Source organism: Chiloscyllium punctatum, chromosome 16 (genome assembly GCF_047496795.1).
Source record: "Chiloscyllium punctatum isolate Juve2018m chromosome 16, sChiPun1.3, whole genome shotgun sequence".
Lineage (NCBI taxonomy): Eukaryota > Metazoa > Chordata > Chondrichthyes > Orectolobiformes > Hemiscylliidae > Chiloscyllium > Chiloscyllium punctatum.
In genome coordinates, this window is record NC_092754.1 from 11,664,221 (window position 1) to 11,683,823 (window position 19,603).

Here is a 19,603-nt window from a genome sequence, read left to right on the forward strand (position 1 = left end):
CAGAATAAGACAATATTTCAAGAGATAGGAGGCATTGATGGAGAGCAGTAATGAAGAAGAGAAGAAAGCAAAGAGCCAGAGGAAAAGACAATATCTGCACTGGAATTCAGAGCCCAAGTTCTGTTAAATTTGATTCAATTGTCCTACATGTTCTTGAGTGCAAAAGTATAGGAATACAATGAAAATTATATAAAGATGCCACACGTGGCGCCATTTTAAGTACAAGTACTATGAGAGAGAGAAGTCAAAGAGCAGCCTCGTGTTCTGTATTCAGAAGTACAATTGATCTATATTCAAACTCTTTACCACATGTGCAGGAGAGGCCAGAGACCACTCCAAATCTGGCATTCATGTAGGGTCCAGTCGACACTTAAATCCAGCTCAGATTGGAAGAGAGGTCAATGATGTTCTGATTTTCCCCAGTGAGATACATCATTTTTATACATTTTACATTACAATAATTGCATGCAACATTGTCATTTTTCCTTCCCTCTTAATCTATGCATCCAATCCTTTGAAACGCCTGACCATTGAGGAACACCCCTGTGGACAGCCCTATGTTTCCCATTACCTCATGATGTTACCAGACATTATAATCATTAGGCCTTAGGATTTTACAATGTATCTCATTAATTTATATTCCAAAATAAATATACTCTTTTTCAGTCCAACCCCAGACTTGCTTATTTCGAAGGACTGCTTGAATTCTGTTATTCAATGTATTCATTGCTTTCCTTAACAAATTCTATTACATACCTTATGTTTCCCACTGTCCTAATCACAGGAGATACAAATGGAAGTTGGTTCTTACTAATTGCTATAAGATTCATAATATTAGTTCGAATATAACGTTAGTCATATGTAAAGTTTTATGTTCACGTCTACTGTTAGCATTTTTTAGTTAATGAGTTGTGAGCAGTTTCTGTCATACCTGACCTTGGAGGGTCAATTAGACGTCGCTCCTCTATTTTCCAGCTGCTTTATAAATCATTCTAGTCATGTACTGTCTTCTGAGATGAAATTTCCTACCCCTACTCTGACAAGTCTTTTACCCAATAAGACAACATCTTTTTTCATTAATAAGACTAAAGCTCAATTATTTTCACAGCTCAATGAACATGTCTGATCTTCCAGGTTTTTACAAGACATATCCTTCTCATTTCTCTCTGTTATTGTAGGATCCTACTTTTCTTTGTAATGCTTACTACAAACTTCAGGCTGTCTGTTCTCTCACATCTCTTATCAAACTGTCTCCTATAGACATCTGCAGCTGTTGATTTTACAGAACTCATTATACATTAATTTGTAAGATTCTCTGTTCAAAGTATATCATAGAATCCCTAGAGTGTGGAAACAGGCCCTTTGGCCCCAACAAGTCCACACTGACCCTTTGAAGAGTAACCCACCTGGACCCATTCCCCCTCCCTGATATTTACCCCTGACTCATGCACCTAACCTACATATCCCTGAACACTATGGGCAATTATAGCACAGCCAATTCACTTAACCTGCACACCTTTGGACTGTGGAAGGAAACTGGAGCACCCGGAGGAAATTCACGCAGACATAGGGAGAATGTGCAAACTGCACACAGACAGTTGCCCAAGACTGGAATTGAACCCGGGTCTCTGGTGCTGTGAGGCAGCAATGCTAACCACTGAGCCACCATGCTACCTAAATTAGGTCCCGTTACCTTGGGATAACTCTACCTCAAAGCCATCATTGTGCTAACTTATGACCTTACTTTAATGCTGGATCAGGCAAGCTAATTTTGTCACTACAGTCGTATTTATGCCAATGGGCGACCATATTGTCCCATCTCTAATGATGGGCTGCCCCAACAAGTACCTAGGTACAGAATCTTAAGAACAAGGTTGAAAGAAAGAACAAAGTTAAAAGTTAAACATTGCAGTAATTATACAATAGCATAAAACATACAAAATAAAGCTAAAGGTTACCTACTGTAGACCTTCTTAGTTTTAAGTAGAAAATAAAGAAATAAAGCTGAAATTCCAGACATTACATTCTTTCTTAAGTGCTTAGTCACAGTGGGACCATACTTCAAGGAATTGCCTCGAGACCAAAAGTCCACGCCGAGGCCACACCAAGACCATCACTTGTGGATTTTATACTTTAGGATTTCTAAAGGTCCTAGTTTAGTTGGAGATTTATGGTCTGTTAGGGTAGAAGCTAGTTTGGAAAACAACGTGGATCACTATTACTGTGAAGTCATTTAATGACTTGTGGGGAATGTCTTGAACTATACATTGGGCCTTCTAGTAATGAAGCCTGCTCAACCTTGGTATTAATCTGAGCTAACTGGATTGATGTCATCAAATGAAATAACTCAACCAAATAATTTATGGAGAGTACTAGCCAGGGACAGAACTGTCTACATGTGGTGGCTGGAGGCGGTGGTAGTGAGGTTGGGCTCAGAGGGAGTATTTACTTTCTCTCACTTCACCTTTCATGTCAAGTGGAGGTGGGTTTCTAAAGCATACGTAGCAAAACAAAAATGTGGAAGGGACGAGGTCATCCTGATTGAAATATATAGTTTCCATCAAGTGACTTGAGGATAAGACCAATGCCTGAACCATTCGCAAAGCTGTCTCAATTGACATTTCTAATTCTGCATACAGAGTATTTAAATTACATTTAATAATACCTTAATGAATAAGAAACTGTGTTGCAACCTGAGCACAGATGAATCCAGACTCTGTGAATGGAAGTATCGATTAGATGTTAAGGTTTTGTATTGCTCAACAGGTGGCTAAGAGGAGCTGGAACTTCATGTGACAATAAGAAAAGTTTTGCCTGTCAAGGAACTGAAGAATGACGGTATTAGTTTCACAAATCATTCAACTTGTCTCCTTTTACAAGAAGGGAAATAAATCTCTGCTTATTAAAAAAAAACTTGTGTTTTACATTGTATATTTCAGAATCTTATGTCTCTGAAGTGCTTCACACTCATTAAGGACTTTGTTAAATGTAATCAGTATTGCATTAGTGTATGCTGGCTCATTTTTGAAATTTCTTGATTCCTATGCTTGTTCTTCATATGTTTCAAGCATATGTCCAACTGATCCTCATTGATCTGAAGGATGGCCTCCTGGCTGAGATCAGAATACTGCAGTAGAACTAACTTCCAACATGAGATGGCACCTTCGATGAAGAAGGGGAGAGAACCACTTACAATGTGTGTGTTCTTTTCATGCGAAGGCAACTTACTTTTGGTGGAAGGCAAACTCACTTTTGAGTTTGAGGCGAAACATTTCAACACTGTTTTGATTTTCATGTTTTCGTTATGATATTCTGACTCAGGAACATACAGGAAAGAACCAATAGAGACATGGGAAAAAATAAACTCAGGAAATTTGCACTGTAGACCAAGTCATAGTGCAAGCACAATGCGATCTGTACTATCCCTTCCCTTCCTGGATGAGAGAGGTAAAGTGATATTTTGAATTTATTCTGGGTAAGTTGATGAAAAAATAGCCATTGTCTTACTGATCTCTAATTTGCTTTCAATTCAGCTACAGTGAGATTGCAGCATCCTGACTCAGTTGGTGCATATCACCTGTCTGCCTGATTCATGACATCTGTCTTCGAGGAAAGAATCAAGACTCATGCAAAATCATGCAAGTATCTTGTGGGTGGTTTCTGTGGAATTTGCAACATCAACAATGACATCAGAAGTAGCACAAACGGAAGGCTAAAGCTTCTGACTAGAGTATTTGAGGCTTACAATATTCAGCAGCCTGCTGCTTGAAGTATTTAACAGCAGATACTTCCTATTTTACAATAACAAGTTTTTAAAATTTTGGTTCAAGTGTGGCATTTCAACTTTCTAATGACGACGATAATCAGGTATAGTAATCAAAACTACTGTAGCTTATATGTTCCTTAGAAGTTCTGAAGGAACACTGTTGGAGAATGTGTGTATTAACTTAAAAGTTACAGTTGTGTATTTCAAATGTCATGTGTGTTTTCTGTTCTGCATCCTAAGTCATTCCTCCAAGAAGGGGAGTAATGTGAATGTAAATTAACCTGTTTATATATAAAGTACTAATCTTTTACCTGCCCCGTATATGCTGTTAGGCACTTCTAAGATGTTGATTGAAAGATTAAAGGGCGTTGTAGCAGTGATGATTTTGTTGTGATTAGATTAGATTCCCTACTGTGTGAAACAAGCCGTTCGGCCCAACAAGTCCACACCGATCCTCCGAAGAGCAACCCACCCAGATCCATTCCCGTACAATTACCCCTGCACCTAACACTACTGGCAATTTAGCATGGCCAATTCACCTAACCTGCACATTAGGATGATAGGAAATTAAGCTGACCACAAACTGTGACCAATTCCGTTGAATATAACTGTAATATGTTCTGGTGAGCCATCTCGAGTCCCTTATTGGATGTATTGACTCATTTTAGCTCCCGTAAAAACTTCTCACCACCACAGTTAAATCTGTCCTTGAAGCTGTCATTTTCTACATCTTGTTGGGTATGCATTTTTATGTTGAAAGATTATCTGGGATATACTGGAAGATTTTGGACTATTTGGACATTCTCAGGATTATAAGGGGTTTTATTATTGATTTCTTGGAAATGAAGATAACACTTTCATGCATGAATTCACTGGAAGTCAGTTGACGTTACAGAAGCTACCATTTGTAGGGAACTAAAAGATAGAGTATAAAACTTTATTTATGGGAATACCTTGATTTGAGAGAATTAGAGCCCTTTTTGTTAATGGTTACCCTGAAATGCTGTCTGGGCTTAGTGTTTTGTTCTGCACATCCAGCAGTTAAGAGTGTAAAGAAGAGACCTCACAAAATTGTCGATTCACTTCCTGAAATCCTGTTGCTTAGAAGAGGTCTCAGGAAATCTGGCTGAGTTTCCAAATACCAGTATTTCTGTCTATATAATAAAACCTGATATCATGGAATGTGACCAGTTTTCAATGACTCAAAAATCAGGTTGATTGAAATTAGAACTGCAAATTTGTTATCAATATGCATCTGCCAAAAATTGAGCTTCTTCAACAGGATATTCAGCGGATATGAGAAGTCATTATACTTTATCTTTTCTTTCCAAACCCTTGGTCCACAAAACATTTATGACCCTTTTGCATTTTTTAAAAAAGAAACATCTATGTAGAAACTTGTCTTGTTTTTATTGTATAACCATGACTATGTATGAGCTTAAGGGAATGTAGCTTTAATTTCAGATCATAGTTAATTAAAGTTCGCCACATGCTCTAAGAATACGTTTTGTTCCTAATAAATATTAAACTTGATTTGATTAAGAAGTTTTGTGGATGTTTTATTTTTGATAGTAGTACTAAAGAGAAACAATTGGTCAGTTTGGTATTTGAATGAACAAGTTTACACCAATGGTGTGACTAGGTGGAGTTATGGAGCTTGATTATCAGTGTATTTCATACTTGTAACACTAGAAATAATATTTGATTCCACACAAATGCTGTCTATACCTAGCTGTAGCTGATCAAAGCCTCTCTCAGGTCCTGTACATGCTTTGCACTGTCAAAATGCTTGACCAATATATCCAATGCGAGATAAGCCATGATAAATTAATTAAACAACTCCATTCAAAATGATGACGCATTTGTCTTTGGACTTATATTTTCTGCTCCCTGTGTTGATTCTACTCCACCTCCTGGCTACTGCCTCTGATTGATGCTGAGTTGAGCTGAGCTTCGAACATAATACCTGACTGAGCCAGTCTTGTCAGTGTACATTCTGTGTTTATGCCACCCTCAGTCCTTCTTCAAAAATGGGTTAATGTAGAGGAACACTGATCCTGTAGAAAGCTGATGGTAGGTCGTAATAAGCTAGAGGTTTCTTTGCCTATGATTGACTTTATGCCCTGATGCTTATGATTTAGTTTATGCCACAATAATTTTTAGATTCCAGAATCAATGTTGAGCACTCCTACAGCCACTGTAGAACCATGGGCATAGCTTTAAAATAAGGAATTTCCCATTTAAGAAGGAGATGAGAAATGTGTTCTCTCTGAGAAGCTTCAGAATTCTTTGCCCTGGAGAACTGTGAAATGTGCATTGTTGAATAACTTAAGCTCATTTAAACAGAATTTGATTGACAGGAAAGTAAAGGATTATGGGAAAACGGAGTTGCGGCTACAATCATATCAACCATACGCTTGAGCGGCTAAATGGTCTTTTCCTCCCCTATTTCTTGTGCTTTCAGCTGCATGTATCTATCCTCCTTGTGGGATAGCACATACAGAATGTTCACAGGAATTTGGTTGGTTGGCTGAAAAGTATGATTTTGAGTATCATTTTGCTAGGCCATTGCCTGACTGGTTTTTGGTAGAGTTCCTACAATTTTTGCACAAGCCCCAAATGTTAATGAGGGGGACTTAGCAGTATTGACTTGGCTGAGCCTTTGTTATCTTGGAGCCTCAATTGATGTGGTAGTCTTTCTGGTTTTATTCTTCCTTGTTCTGCACAGAAAAGTTAGTGCTTGCTTTTACTGTTATGTTATTAAATGAACTAATCATTTATTTTCCTGGTGCCATTTTTTACCATTGGAATCAATTTAATAGTTGTTAATAGAAATCTCAACTTCTGGAAAAGAAACTGGTGCTTCAGTGGAGACATTAATTTGCTTTAGAAGTTTCTGCTCCATCCATTCCTTTACACTTTCTTGACCTGTACCACTGCCAGCTGCTTATCTCTCTTTGAAACCCCTGCTCCAGAAACCTTGCTCCCTCGCCGGACTACCTCCAAAACAGTTTCAAAGGTTTTTCAGTATTTTTTCTCACAGTTTCATATGATCATATAAAGTTGGAAATGGCATAGACCATTTGGCCATTGAACCTGCTCTGTTTGTAATACTTGTTGTGCAAAAATTGGCTGTTGTGTTTTCTATATTACAACAGTGTTTGAACTTCACAGATATTTAGTTAGTTGTAATATGATTTGAGGTGATTTGAAGTCATGAAATGTTCTATAAAGATATGAATCATTTTTCTTTTACAAAGTTTTGAAGAAACAGACTTCTTTAGGAGTGTGTGGCATAAATTTGCTACAGGAAGTGGTTTTACATTTTTGCTGTTTTGATCACTGACAGTAGAAATCCGGAAAATATGAAATGGTTTCAGCTGAAGTGTTCCTTTGCAAATCTTTTATTTTCTGTTTCAGTTACTGGTTTAAGTTTTCCTTGGGTCCAAATTTCAGTTGACCCTTTACTCAAGTCTCACTTTCAGCAATGTTTTAAACCAATGAAGATCCCAACTGTTACAAATAATAAATGATAAATAATAAATAATAATTACAATAATGAAATGATTGAAAAAGAGATAAGAGGCTGAGAAATCAGGCCTAACGAAAAGATTGCAAACAATACAGCCAATAGTCTATCTGTAATACTTCACTCCACTCTGCTACAAACCCACTTTGCTTCACCACACTTCATTCTGCTCCCACTCCCATGCCACTCTTTCCTGCTACACTCCATCCCCTTCCATTTCATACTCTGACTAACTGTGGGATATTGACCAGACTTAGATACAATGCTGTTCTATCAGCTTTTCTGGTCTTTGTAATCTCCATATAAGAAGCAACATACCTAGAAGCTGCAAGAGGCATTCTAAAAATGAAGAGAAATGTGGGAAGTTGCAGGTGCAAGTTCATGTCTGTGGTGTGGAATGTTACAGAACTTCTGAACGTGAACCTTGAGTGAAAATGAGAGACTCAACTAATTGGAATTTAATCTCCCTAGCGTAGTAAAGGTTCAGCATGAGCAGTGAATGCAGTATGTTAGATTAGAGATAGTACTCATTAGTTACTGCATCACATTTAATGCACATTTGGGCATTGTTCTACTCTGAATTTTCAGTGTATTTTGTTATTAACTACATTTTAGAATAAATTTTGATTTTAATCTTTGATCACCTTTGTAAAAATTACAGGATCATGCGTCCCGATGATGCCAACATTGCAGGCAATGTTCATGGAGGTACAATATTGAAAATGATAGAAGAGGCTGGCATCATTATCAGTACCAGGCACTGCAACAGGCAGAATAAGGTGAGTATTGATAAAAATATATTAATTATCAGGAAGTATTGTGGCTCAGTGATAGTGTTCCTACGCTATTCAAATCCCAGAGGTGTGTTCAAACAAATTGATTAAAATAACTATAAAATTATCAGGGCATCTAAAGCTTGGATGAAACTGAATTGTCTTGATAAATGGAGAAATGCTGATGGTGCCACCTTGAATGCTGATTATCTTTTTGAAATGCTTGTAGTTGGCATGCATGTGGGGAAATTCTATGAGATTGCTAAATTTTAGAACACATTTGTATCAGACTTCTTCACATGGCAATGTAGACTTTATTTTGATCTGATTTGGTCTTGAACTCTTTTCAGTAATTGAGCATGGTGTCAGATTTGTACGTTCATTGGTGATCACATTTGCCAGGTTTTTCCACTCCACTCCTAATTTTGTCATGCTGTGATTTGCAGCTTCTAATAACAATTTTCCTGATGTTGTACCTTTTGTTGACTGCACTGATGTCATTTCTTCTGTGAGCTCAGAGTTTTCATGACATTTTTTGTTGACAAGCAAACCTTTCCTGTCTACACTCTAAATCATGGCATTCATTTACCTTTCTCATCTTTGAGCTCATTCCTGGATTTGAGTTATGGCTAAAGTATTTGTTTTGGTCAGACCTGATAATACTGCAAACTAAAGTAGTTGTACTAACATCAAAGATCCTAGCAAAGCACCAAAATCATACATTGAAAACTGTACTCCAGAGAGATAACTACTTCACATAAAAATAAAAGTAGTAACTCGATTGCTTTCTTCACAGATTGACTTTTGTGGTGGGTAAGCTGTTGGAGGTGATCCTGAAAGATAGTATTTGTCTGCATTTGGAGAGGCAAGGAATGATTAGGGATAGTCAGTATGGTTGTGTGTGAGGGAAATCGTGTATCACAAACTTGATAGACTTTTTTGAGGAAGTAACTAAGACAATTGTTGAGAGTAGAATGGTAGATGTTGTTTGCTTGGACGTTAGTAGACTTTTGACAAGGTTCCATATGGTAGACTAATTAGTAAAGTTAGATCACATAAGATTCAGGGTGAGCTTGCCAATTTGATACAAAATTGGTTTAATGGCAGGAGATGGAGAGTGGTGGTGGAGGGTTTTTTTTTGGACTGAAGATCTGTGACCAGTGATTTTCCACAAGGATTGGTGCTATGTCTACTTTGGTTTGTCATTTACATAAATGATTTAGATGAGAATATGGTTAGTAAGTTTGCAGATTACACCAAAATTGATGACATAGTGGACAGTGAAGAAGATTATCTAAGTTTACAAAGAAATATTGATCAATTGTGACAATAGGCCGAGGAGTGGCAGGTGGAGTTTAGGAGAAAGTGGGGACTGCTGATGCTTTATTCCCTCAGGTCACGTGTTTTTATGCAGAGATGATACACTGGTAAACTGACATTCTTACTGAGATATAACATATAATCCCTCTATTTAGAAAAAAAAGAATTATCCCAGGTAGGCAGATGATGATAGGAGAAAATAAGGACTGCAGGTGCTGGAGATCAGAGTCGAGAGTGTGGTGCTGGAAAAGCACAGCAGGTCAGGCAGCATCCGAGGAGTAGGAAAATCAACATTTTGAGCATATGCCCTTCATCAAGAATTTCTGATGAGGGGCTTATGCCTGAAACGTCGATTCTCCTGCTCCTCAGATGCTGCCTGACATGCAGTGCTTTTGAAGCACCACACTCTTGACACAGATGGAGTTTAAATTGGATTGTTAAAACAGACAAGGACAGGACTTGTATACTCAAAAGTTGGGCCTTTGGCAGTGATGTAGAACAGAGGGACTTAGGGATTCAAGTATATAATTCTTTGAAGTTTCCCTTACATATGGATAGGAAAGTTAAGAAGGCATTTAGCATGCTTGCCTTCATTGCTCAGGCCTTTGAGTATTGGAGTTGGGATGTCATGTTGAGGTTGTTCAGGATGTTGGTGAAGCCTCTTCTGGAGTGCTGTGTTCAGTTCTGGTCACTCTATTAAAGGAAGGATATTATTAAGCTAGAGAGGGTTCAGAAAAGATTTACCAGGATGTTGCTAGGAATAGAGAGTTTGTTATAATGAGAGGCTAGATAGGCTGGGACGTTTTTCACTCGAGGGATAGAAGTTTGAGGGGTGACCTTATAGAGTTTTCTCTATCTGAGGGTAGCAATCTTTTTTCCTAGGGTGGGGAATTTTGAGACTTGGACATATTTTTAAGGTGAGAAGAGAAAGATGAAAAAAAAATGAGGGGCAATTTTTTAATGCAGATAATGGTTTATGTCTGAAATGAACCTCCAGAGGAAATGATGGATGTAGGTACAGTTACAACATTTGAATGACATTTGGATAAGTACATGACTAAGAAATGTTTAGAGGGATATAGGCCAAGTGGAAGTGGTGAAATTAGTTTAATTTGGGATCATGGTCGGTATGGACTGATTAGACTGCAGGGCCTGTTCCTGTGCTGTATGACTCAATGCGATGCTGCCTGAAATGCTGAATACTTCCAGCATTTTCTGTTTTTATTTCAGATCTCCAGCGTGTGTCTTTGTATTAGATTGAATAAATTAGTTCTGACCTTATTCCCTCAATGAAATTCTGATCGGATTGGATGGCATAGTCTATAGCTTTGTTTTATGTGGTGTTTTTGTTTCTAAGAACTGAGGCTATGTGTACATACACGTTCTCTACATGTTTATGTATGGAGCAAAAACTCTTTAGCTACGTTGTAACCACAAGGACAGCTGTCAACCTTCTAGTGCACTGCTCTAATTTAGAGCTGTCCTAGATACATATGGCAGCCAAAATAATTTAAGGTAGTTGGGGGAAAAAAACTAAAAACCATGAAACCGTTTCTGTCATCACCAGCAAATTGTACTGACATTGCAATTATAGAATGACTATTAAAATTACATTATTTCATATGCCTGTAAAAATATTTCATCAAAAAGTATCAGTACCTTTAAAGTCATCGAATCATAGAATAAGTGAAGACAGAAATGTTAGAAATACAGAGCAGGTCAGGCATAATCTGTAGGAAGAGTTGCAGTTAACATTTCAGATCAATGTCTTTCATCAAAACTGCAAGAAAGTAATGACTTTGCAGTTTATAAGCAAGTATAGAAGCAATTAATTGCAGTGTTTATTCTGAACTGCATAGAGTTAGTTACTTGAACAATGAAATAACACAAGTTAAATCTTGTTTGAAAATTAATTTATATAATAGTATTCTTGTCACAGATTCTTTTAAAGCACTTCACATGCTGTGAAGTACCACAATGGTTTTTACATAGGCACAAATGCAACCATTTGTGCAAAATCAGAAACAACCTATATGGCTTAATTAATCTGCTATTATTTGAGGGAGGAAGATTGGTCAGGAGCCAAGGATGAACTCCAAAGCATTTCAATCATGGGAGATTTAGCATTCACGTTAAAAACTGAAATAGACATCTGAAAGATGGCAACTCACTGCTGCACTGACTGCCTACCTAGATCAAGTTCTGGATTTGGGGTTGAATACTCAACCTTTCATCTTGAAGGTGACCAGTTGAGCTGAGCTGAAATTTCTCATAAAACTTAACTATCTCACTACTGAAAAAGACAAAATTTACATGTACAGTTAACAACTGTTTTAGTAAATACTTTAATTAGTAGGCAGCTGAGTAGATAAAATGTTCATCTTGTGTGTATTGACTTGCATTTTAATGAACAGTACAGCAGTTAAGTAATAGCTGTAGCATTTGTTACAGTAATTGCATGGAATTACTTCTTTATTCAAAAGTGCAATAGTTTTGGCAATAGTTACAGCCATCGTTGTGTGATTTCTTTAATGGAGTTCTTATTTATTAAAATGTCACTGATAGCATGTGTTGTGATAGCCTTATTGACAATTTTCTGCAATCTGCAAAAGAAAGTTAGAATTCAAAAGAAGCTGAGGTGAAATTCCAAGAAAACCATCATTGATATACAGCTATGAATTAAAATGCTGATGAATTGATGTTTGTAACTAGGTGCTTCATTTATTTTTACCATTATGATTGAGCTGCCATAGTTTTTAGGGATGACATGTTTACGTTTCAAATCTTTATATATAAAAAAAGTCTGCAATAGATTAGTGTATCAATATGGTATGATATGCTGTGTGGATGGCATAATCTTTTTCGTTACAGCGGTGTTAGTGTTCATCTGTCAGCTGTGGCTTAGTTGGTAGTGTTCCTTCCTCTGAAGCAGATGATTGTGGGTTCATATCTTGAGTGGGAAATCTGGGCTGACAATCCAATGTTCTGAAGTGCAACTCTGTTGGCGGTGCTGTCTTTCGGATATCTCTGAATATCAATATTTCTGAGCCTCTCACCAGTAAAGAAATATAATGTTTTTCTCTTTCTGTTTCCAAATTCATACTTTGTCACATTGTATTCCATCTGATGTATTCTTCCCCACTCACCTAACTTGTCTGTATCCCTGTATAGCCTAGTCTCATTTTCAGGTGCAAAGGTGTGCAAATGGATTTCTCCATGAACAGCTGTGTCAGTATTAACATGGAGATATTTTAATGTAAATTTCAACTGGAAATTGTGCAATTCACCTGCAGTTAAATCACAGTGGCAAAATCACGAATAATTGTTCTCTGCCGGCTGAAAATCAATTTATTGAATGTGCAGGAGGTGTTTCATTACAGGCCAGAAGAAGTTGTAAGCCCAGTAGTTATTTTTAGTTGGAGTCTGTATTCATAGCATGCAGTTCTGTCCTTTTTTGAAGCCTACATTTATCCCAATAGGATACCAGGCTTACATTGCTCTTGCTGTATTGCCGGATTTGCTGATTCCTGGAAATTGGATGAAGATTGATGAATAATTATGTGGAGTACTGCTATGAACCTTTTCGTGGTTCAAGGTGAATGGAACAATATCGTCCATGTGTTAAATTTTGATCGTAATGAGCTGCTTTTCATCCCTTTACGTGCTGACTCCACAGAAAATTAATTTCAACTTTTTAAGTACAATTTACTGCTCCCTGATGGAAACTCAACTACTGCTATGCAGTGGAACACTGTCAGTTTCAGACCCCCGGCATTTGGATTTTCAGCTGGAATGCAGGAAAACGGGCCCCATCCAATGTGCTCTGTTCTTTGTACTCAGTGAACTCTGTTGTTAGATATTTCTCTGTTAACATGTTAAGACATCATACATCTCTGGAACAGTCAGACTTGAACCCAGACTTCCTGACCCAGAGGTAAGGACATAATCACTGCACCACAAGAGCCCTGCCAACTCTGATTTTTAAAAAAAAAATAACCTGTTTTTTTCTGATCAAGCTATTCAGCAATGTTATTATACACTTCTGGAGCAGGTTGCACTTGAAAGCAAACATCCCGTGGGAGCACCATGGAAGGATTCCTCCAACTGTGATCCTTATGCTGGGTTCCTGGTTATGTTCATTAGGACCCTTCTTAAGAGCAAATAAAGGACATTGACTGAAATGTTCTATATGGCTTCAAGTTCTTGAAACAGCAAGGGACAACTGAGTGGCCCTTCCTTGTTGAACACCCTCTTAGTTGCTTACCATCCATTGTAGGTTGCTGCTATTTTCTAGCTAGAGGATCTCTGATTGGCTGTCCAACTTTGAGAGCTGAACTGCTGTTGTGATTGCACAGGGGATCTGTCTATGTCAGGCAGGGGCACCTTTGTGAAAATACCAAAATCATCTCTTCTCATCTTGCTGACAGCTTTGAAACCTACAAATCGCCCTGACCTCTGTCTCTTGACTCTGTAGGGAAAATCAGATTCCCCGTCTCAGAGGCAAATTTCTATATTTCTCTCCCTGGCATCCTTGCATCCTTATGAGAGTTTTAAGTGAAATTTCCAGGGTGTCACTGATGGGCAAATTTTACATGTTGGGGCTGCATTGACTGTACATTGAATTGAGATAGTCCAGAATTAGATTACATTAATTGTATATTCATTCTATGTGTGCATTGATTTTATATCATGGTGCAAAAGAATCATTAACCTCTACATTAACACACCATGATAAAATAGTTCATTCAAGGTACCCAAGAACCAATAAGCAGCAGGACTCCATTCACTGAAAAGAAGTATTGCTTAGGAAGACAAAGACCAGACAAGGGAATTTAACTTCTACGTGTCTGTTGGTTATAGTGGTCAGCCACTAATTTCTCCTGTCTATTCCTATTCTACTCCTGGCAGATTTGAATCTTTCCAATGCACCAATTCCATGCTCTTCCTGATGATTTCTGAGATTATGAGTCCATTTGGAACCTTATAATCCTGTTTGATTGAGTTGATTTACTGGCCACATATTCATATTTCCTACTTCCAGCTCTATAATAAATCCATCCACACTCCTGTTTCATGTCTTACTCTGCTGAAACACTCATCCAGTCTTTTATTATTTTTAGATTTGACTTTACCAATGTGGTCAGATGTCTTATTTTTCATGCTTCCATGAATCCATCCAAAGTTTTGTTTACTGAATTCTAACTCTCTCCAAGTCACGCTTATCCATCATCCGTGTGCTGACTGACTTCAGTTGATGCCAATCTGGCAACATCTCTATTTTAACATTCTGATCTTTAGTTTCAAATCCAACAATGCTGTACCTACTCCTTAACTCTTTAGTTTTTGTTGGAACTTGTAGTCCTCTGTATTCCTCTAATTCTGATCTTTTGCAGTTCCTTGACTTTAATATCTCAGCAGCTGACCTTCATTTGGCCATCCCTAAGCTCTGTAATTTCCTCCATAAACCTCTCTGCATCTCTAGCTCTCTCTGTTCCTTTAAAACATACCTCTTGTCACCTGCCTGAAATCTCTTTACCTGGCTTGGTATCAACAATACACCTGTGGTGCATCTTGGAATATTTTATTCTCTTAATAATAGTGCTAATTGTTCTCCATTTGTGTTGTAACATATTAACTATAAGGAAAGTCATCAAGTTTATTTGTTTCATGTTATGTTATGTTTCATGTTATGAATAAATATTTTCATCTCTTAGATTGGAAATCTATGGAAGTTTTATCTTCTTGAAACCAGTTGTTTAATTTCTGTGTGATGCCCTGTGGCAAACTGGGTGAAATATGAGATGGTTTTTGATCAAATACTTGGAAAAGAAAATAAAGTGTTAGTAATGCATGTCGTGATAAATCCATCTACCTGATTCCCTTGTCTGGTCTTTGCCTTCCTAAGCAATACTTATTTTCAGTGAACTGAGGCCTGCTGCTTATTGGTTCTTGGGTAGCTTGAATGAGCTATTTTACCACAGTATGTTAATTCAAGGTTAACTAGTTCTGGGGTCAGTGCTCTTCTGATAAATATGAAAGCTTCTTTACATTGCACAAGCTCTAACTTACAAGTCCATTTTCTTGTTTCTGACCACTAATGCATGCTCTGATAAATATTTGTTCCATTCACGGCTATCACCATGTGAATTGCCTCTTTTATTTCACTCAGACTCTTTGATGGTATTATAAGCAATTAAAAGGGTGTTTGACTTTCCAAATTAAAAAACACATTGCTTGCTCCTCTCTTTTGCCTCTACCAAATCTAAATGAGTCTTAACAAAACAGGAGCATATTATTAACTGCTGGTTGAATGGAATGACATTTTTGGGGATTCCCAAGATGACAACATTTATTTTGGAGCTGACTATCCATTTTATTTGGAGTAAAAGGGCAAAGTCTCAGAACATGTGATTCAGCTGATAGGAATTTAGAACAGGAGTTGGCCACTCAGCCCAATGGACTTGCTGCATTATTCAATTAGATCACTGATGATCATCTACCTGAACACCACTTTCCTACACTATCGTATGGTATCATTAATCTCCAGAATCAACTGACTGGGAGCTGGGTGGGTGAATGAGTTTTTGATTTGTGGGGCGTGGGTGGGAAAGAACTGGACATGCCTCATTTACCCATCCGTTCAGCTTTCAGTCAACCACTTGCTCACCTGCCATCACAGTACCTCATACAAATCTCCACCCAGATCCAAGTCAGCCAGTCAGTCATTCACTTGATGTGCCTCCCACAATAGCTCATCCAAAACCTACCTATCTCCAGTGGCTCATCTGACTCAGAACTGTCCTCTCGGTTAGCCCTTCATTCCTGATGAAGGGCTTATGCCCGAAACATCAATTCTCCTGCCCCTCGGATGCTGCCTGATCTGCTGTGCTTTTCCAGCACCACACTCTCGACTCACAATTATCCTCACACCTATTCTAATGGGCCCCTTAACTTCTATAACCCACCATCAAATGACTAAACCAACTTCCATTCCTTCTGTGCACACACCCCGCCGCCAATGGCTTGCACAATTGCCAATCACCCCCTCTGACTGACCGCTTGATTTCCATCCTGCTACCCTCCAACTGATTCCCATCTGGTTCCTGGTGGCCGGTCCAATTCCCATTTCTTCCCAAATTATGTGTTCAACTCCCATCCCCATTTCATTCCTGCCCTGCTCCTACTCCAGGTGACTCACTGGTATTTTCCTTCTTTCCCAGTCAGTATTTCGTTGAAAGCCGCATTGTCCTTGTCCCACAGACCCACTGGCAGGGCTCCACATCCCTGGCTGAGTTAAATCTCTCACCTTGCATTGTTTACTGCTTTTTCAATTGCACACTATTTCTCTCCTGAATTCACTACTTAGGACATAGAACATAGAACATAGAACATTACAGCGCAGGACCAGCCCTTCATGTTGCGCTGTAATGTTGCGCTGACTTGTGAAAATAATCTGATGCCCATCTAACCTACACCATTCCGCTGTTATCCATATGTGTGTCCAATGCCCATTAAATGCCCTTAACGTTGGCGAGTCTACTATTATTCCATGCAGGCCATTCCACGCCCCCATTACTCTCTGAGTGAAGAAACTACCCCTGATATCTGTTCCAAATCTATCACCCCTCAATTTAAAGCTATGTCCCCTTGTGTTAGACTTCACCATCTGAGGAAAAAGGCTCTCACTGTCCATCCTATCTAACCCTCTGATTATCGTATATGTTTTGATTAAATCACCTCTCAACCTTTTTCTCTCCAACGAAAACAGCCTCAGTTCCATCAGCCTTTCCTTGTAAGACCTTCCTTCCATACCAGGCAACATCCTAGTAAATCTCCTCTGAACCCTTTCCAAAGCTTCCACATCTTTCCTATAATGCGGTGACCAGAACTATACGCAATATTCCAGGTGTGGCCTTACCAGTGTTTTGTACAGCTGAAGCATAACCTCATGGCTCTAAAACCTAATCCCCCTACCAATAAATGCCAACACACCATATGCCTTCTTAACAATCCCATCAACCTGGGATTGGGATTTCAGGGATTTATGCACCAGGACACCAAGTTCTCTCTATTTATCTGCACTGCCAAGAATTTTACCATTAGCCCAGCACTCTGCATTCCTGTTACTTGCAAAGTGAACTACCTCACACTTTTCTGCATTAAACTCCATTTGCCACTCTCAGCCCAGCTTATCTATGACCCTCTGTAACCCACAACATCCTTTGGCACTATCCACAACTCTGCCTATTTTAGTGTCATCCGCAAATTTACTAATCCATCCTTCTATGCCCACATCCAGATCATTTATAAAAATGACAAATAGCAGTGGTCCCAAAACAGATCCTTGCTGCATACCACTGGTAACTGAGCTCCAGGATGAACGTTTCCCATCAACCACCACCCTATGTCTTCTTACAGCTAGCCAATTTCTGATCCGAACCGTGAAATCACCTTCAATCCCGAAATTGCGTATTTTGTGCAATAGCCTACCGTGTGAGTCTTATCAAACACCTTACTGAGGTCTATATACACCACAAGAACAGCTTTACCTTCACCTTCTCGAAGAACTGAATAAGGTTAGTGAGGCACAACCTACCTTTCACAAAACCTTGTTGACTATCCCTAATCAAATTATTCCTTTCCAGATGATTATAAACCCTATCTCTTATAACCTGTCCACCACCTTACCCATAATCGCAGTAAGGCTCATTGGCGTATAATTACCATGGTTGTCCCGTCTCCCCTTCTTAAATAAGGAAACAACTTCTCTTCCAGTCTTCTGGCACTACTCCAACAATGATAACATAAAGCTCAAAGCCAAAGGCTCTGCAATCTCCTCCCTGGCTTTGCAGAGAATCCAAAGATAAATTCCATCTGGCCCAGGGGTCTTATATATTTTCAGATCTTCCAAAATTGGTAAAAGCTCCTCTTTGTCAACCTCAAGCCCATCTAATCTCATAGCCTGTACCTCCGTACTCTCACTAACATTGCCCTTTTCCAGTGTGAATACAGACAAAAAGTATTCATTAAGCGCTTCCCCATGTCCTCTGATAAGCTCGTTGGTGAACCAATCAGAAGCAATTTTGGAAGAGAACCAGCTTCCGATTGAAGGAACAGCCCTTTGCAAAAATCTATAATTTGTATCTGTATTTTGAGGCTTGGTGGGCCACATGGAACCCCAAGGTGTGGCAGCCTTTTTGATAAACGTGTTTTAGACTCACCTGTCACGCCTTATCTGAATTTTCAAGGTTTCAATGAGATCACCTCTCATTCTTCAAAATGCGATAGAATACAGGACTCAGTTTCCTTATTTCTCCTCCTAAGAAAATCAGGTAATCCCAGGGATTTATTTGGTGAACCTACATTGAATTCCCTTTATGGCAAGTTTATCCTTCCTTATGTAAGGAGAGCAAAACTGCGTAGAGTGCTCCAAGCACCATCTCTTTAAGACTCCTTACAATTGCAGCAAGACAGTTTTACTTCTGTACTCAAATTCCTTGTGATGATGGCCAACATTGTATTTGACTTTCTGACTGATTGCACTTGAAATGTAAAGCGAATGCAATATGTGCTCTACCACCTGGAAAACAGTGTGAATAGTACAAACAACCCAGCAGGTTGAAAGGAGCCAATCATTGGCTGCGTTCTAATAAACTAAAACTAAATTAATTATGTTTGGCCTCAGCAATTTACATATGATCATATGGTGAATACTGACATAAAAGGCTCTTTAGCCCATTCATCCAGAACAAATCTGTAATTCCCACACTGTTTAATTGTTCCTTAAATGATTACCAGAATTTTGTCTTTACTAACCTGCCTGAAAGTCAAATCCACCTACTGATTATTCTTTGAGTAAAGAGAAACATCCTGACATCAGTCTCAAATGTGTATTGATTACCTACAAAACCAGGGTTTGAAGCATCATACGAATGCTAATTGCTCGTTCTCAAGCCAGTGACTTAATAACACATTACTTTGAAAAGTTACCATTAATTAGCATAGCATTTGTTTGATATGTTAGAGAAAAGATAAACATAAAGGAGCAAGTGATTTTTGACGGTGTGGGTATCATCAACTTCACAAGATTCCAGTGAGTTTCCTGAGACATTTATTCAAACGTTTACCCAGTTCATAATAAATAGAATGGAAAAGGTGATTCTGTGGTTTTTCATTCTCTACTTTTGCTTCAAATTACTTCACCACCTACAAGAT

General features: G+C 38.5%; 1 protein-coding gene across 4 annotated transcripts in view; it reads left to right on the forward strand.

Annotated features, from left to right (window-relative positions):
* The window catches only part of acot7 (acyl-CoA thioesterase 7), a 301,602-nt gene that overhangs the window by 12,926 nt on the left and 269,073 nt on the right, over window positions 1-19,603 (forward strand). For 3 of the 4 annotated variants that reach the window (XM_072586223.1, XM_072586225.1, XM_072586227.1), the window contains exon 2: window positions 7,957-8,074. In XM_072586223.1, coding sequence (XP_072442324.1) covers window positions 7,957-8,074 — 118 coding nt within the window. Of the gene's footprint in view, window positions 1-3,533; window positions 3,639-7,956; window positions 8,075-19,603 lie in introns of all 4 variants that reach the window. The other variant, XM_072586226.1, reaches the window with a different exon arrangement.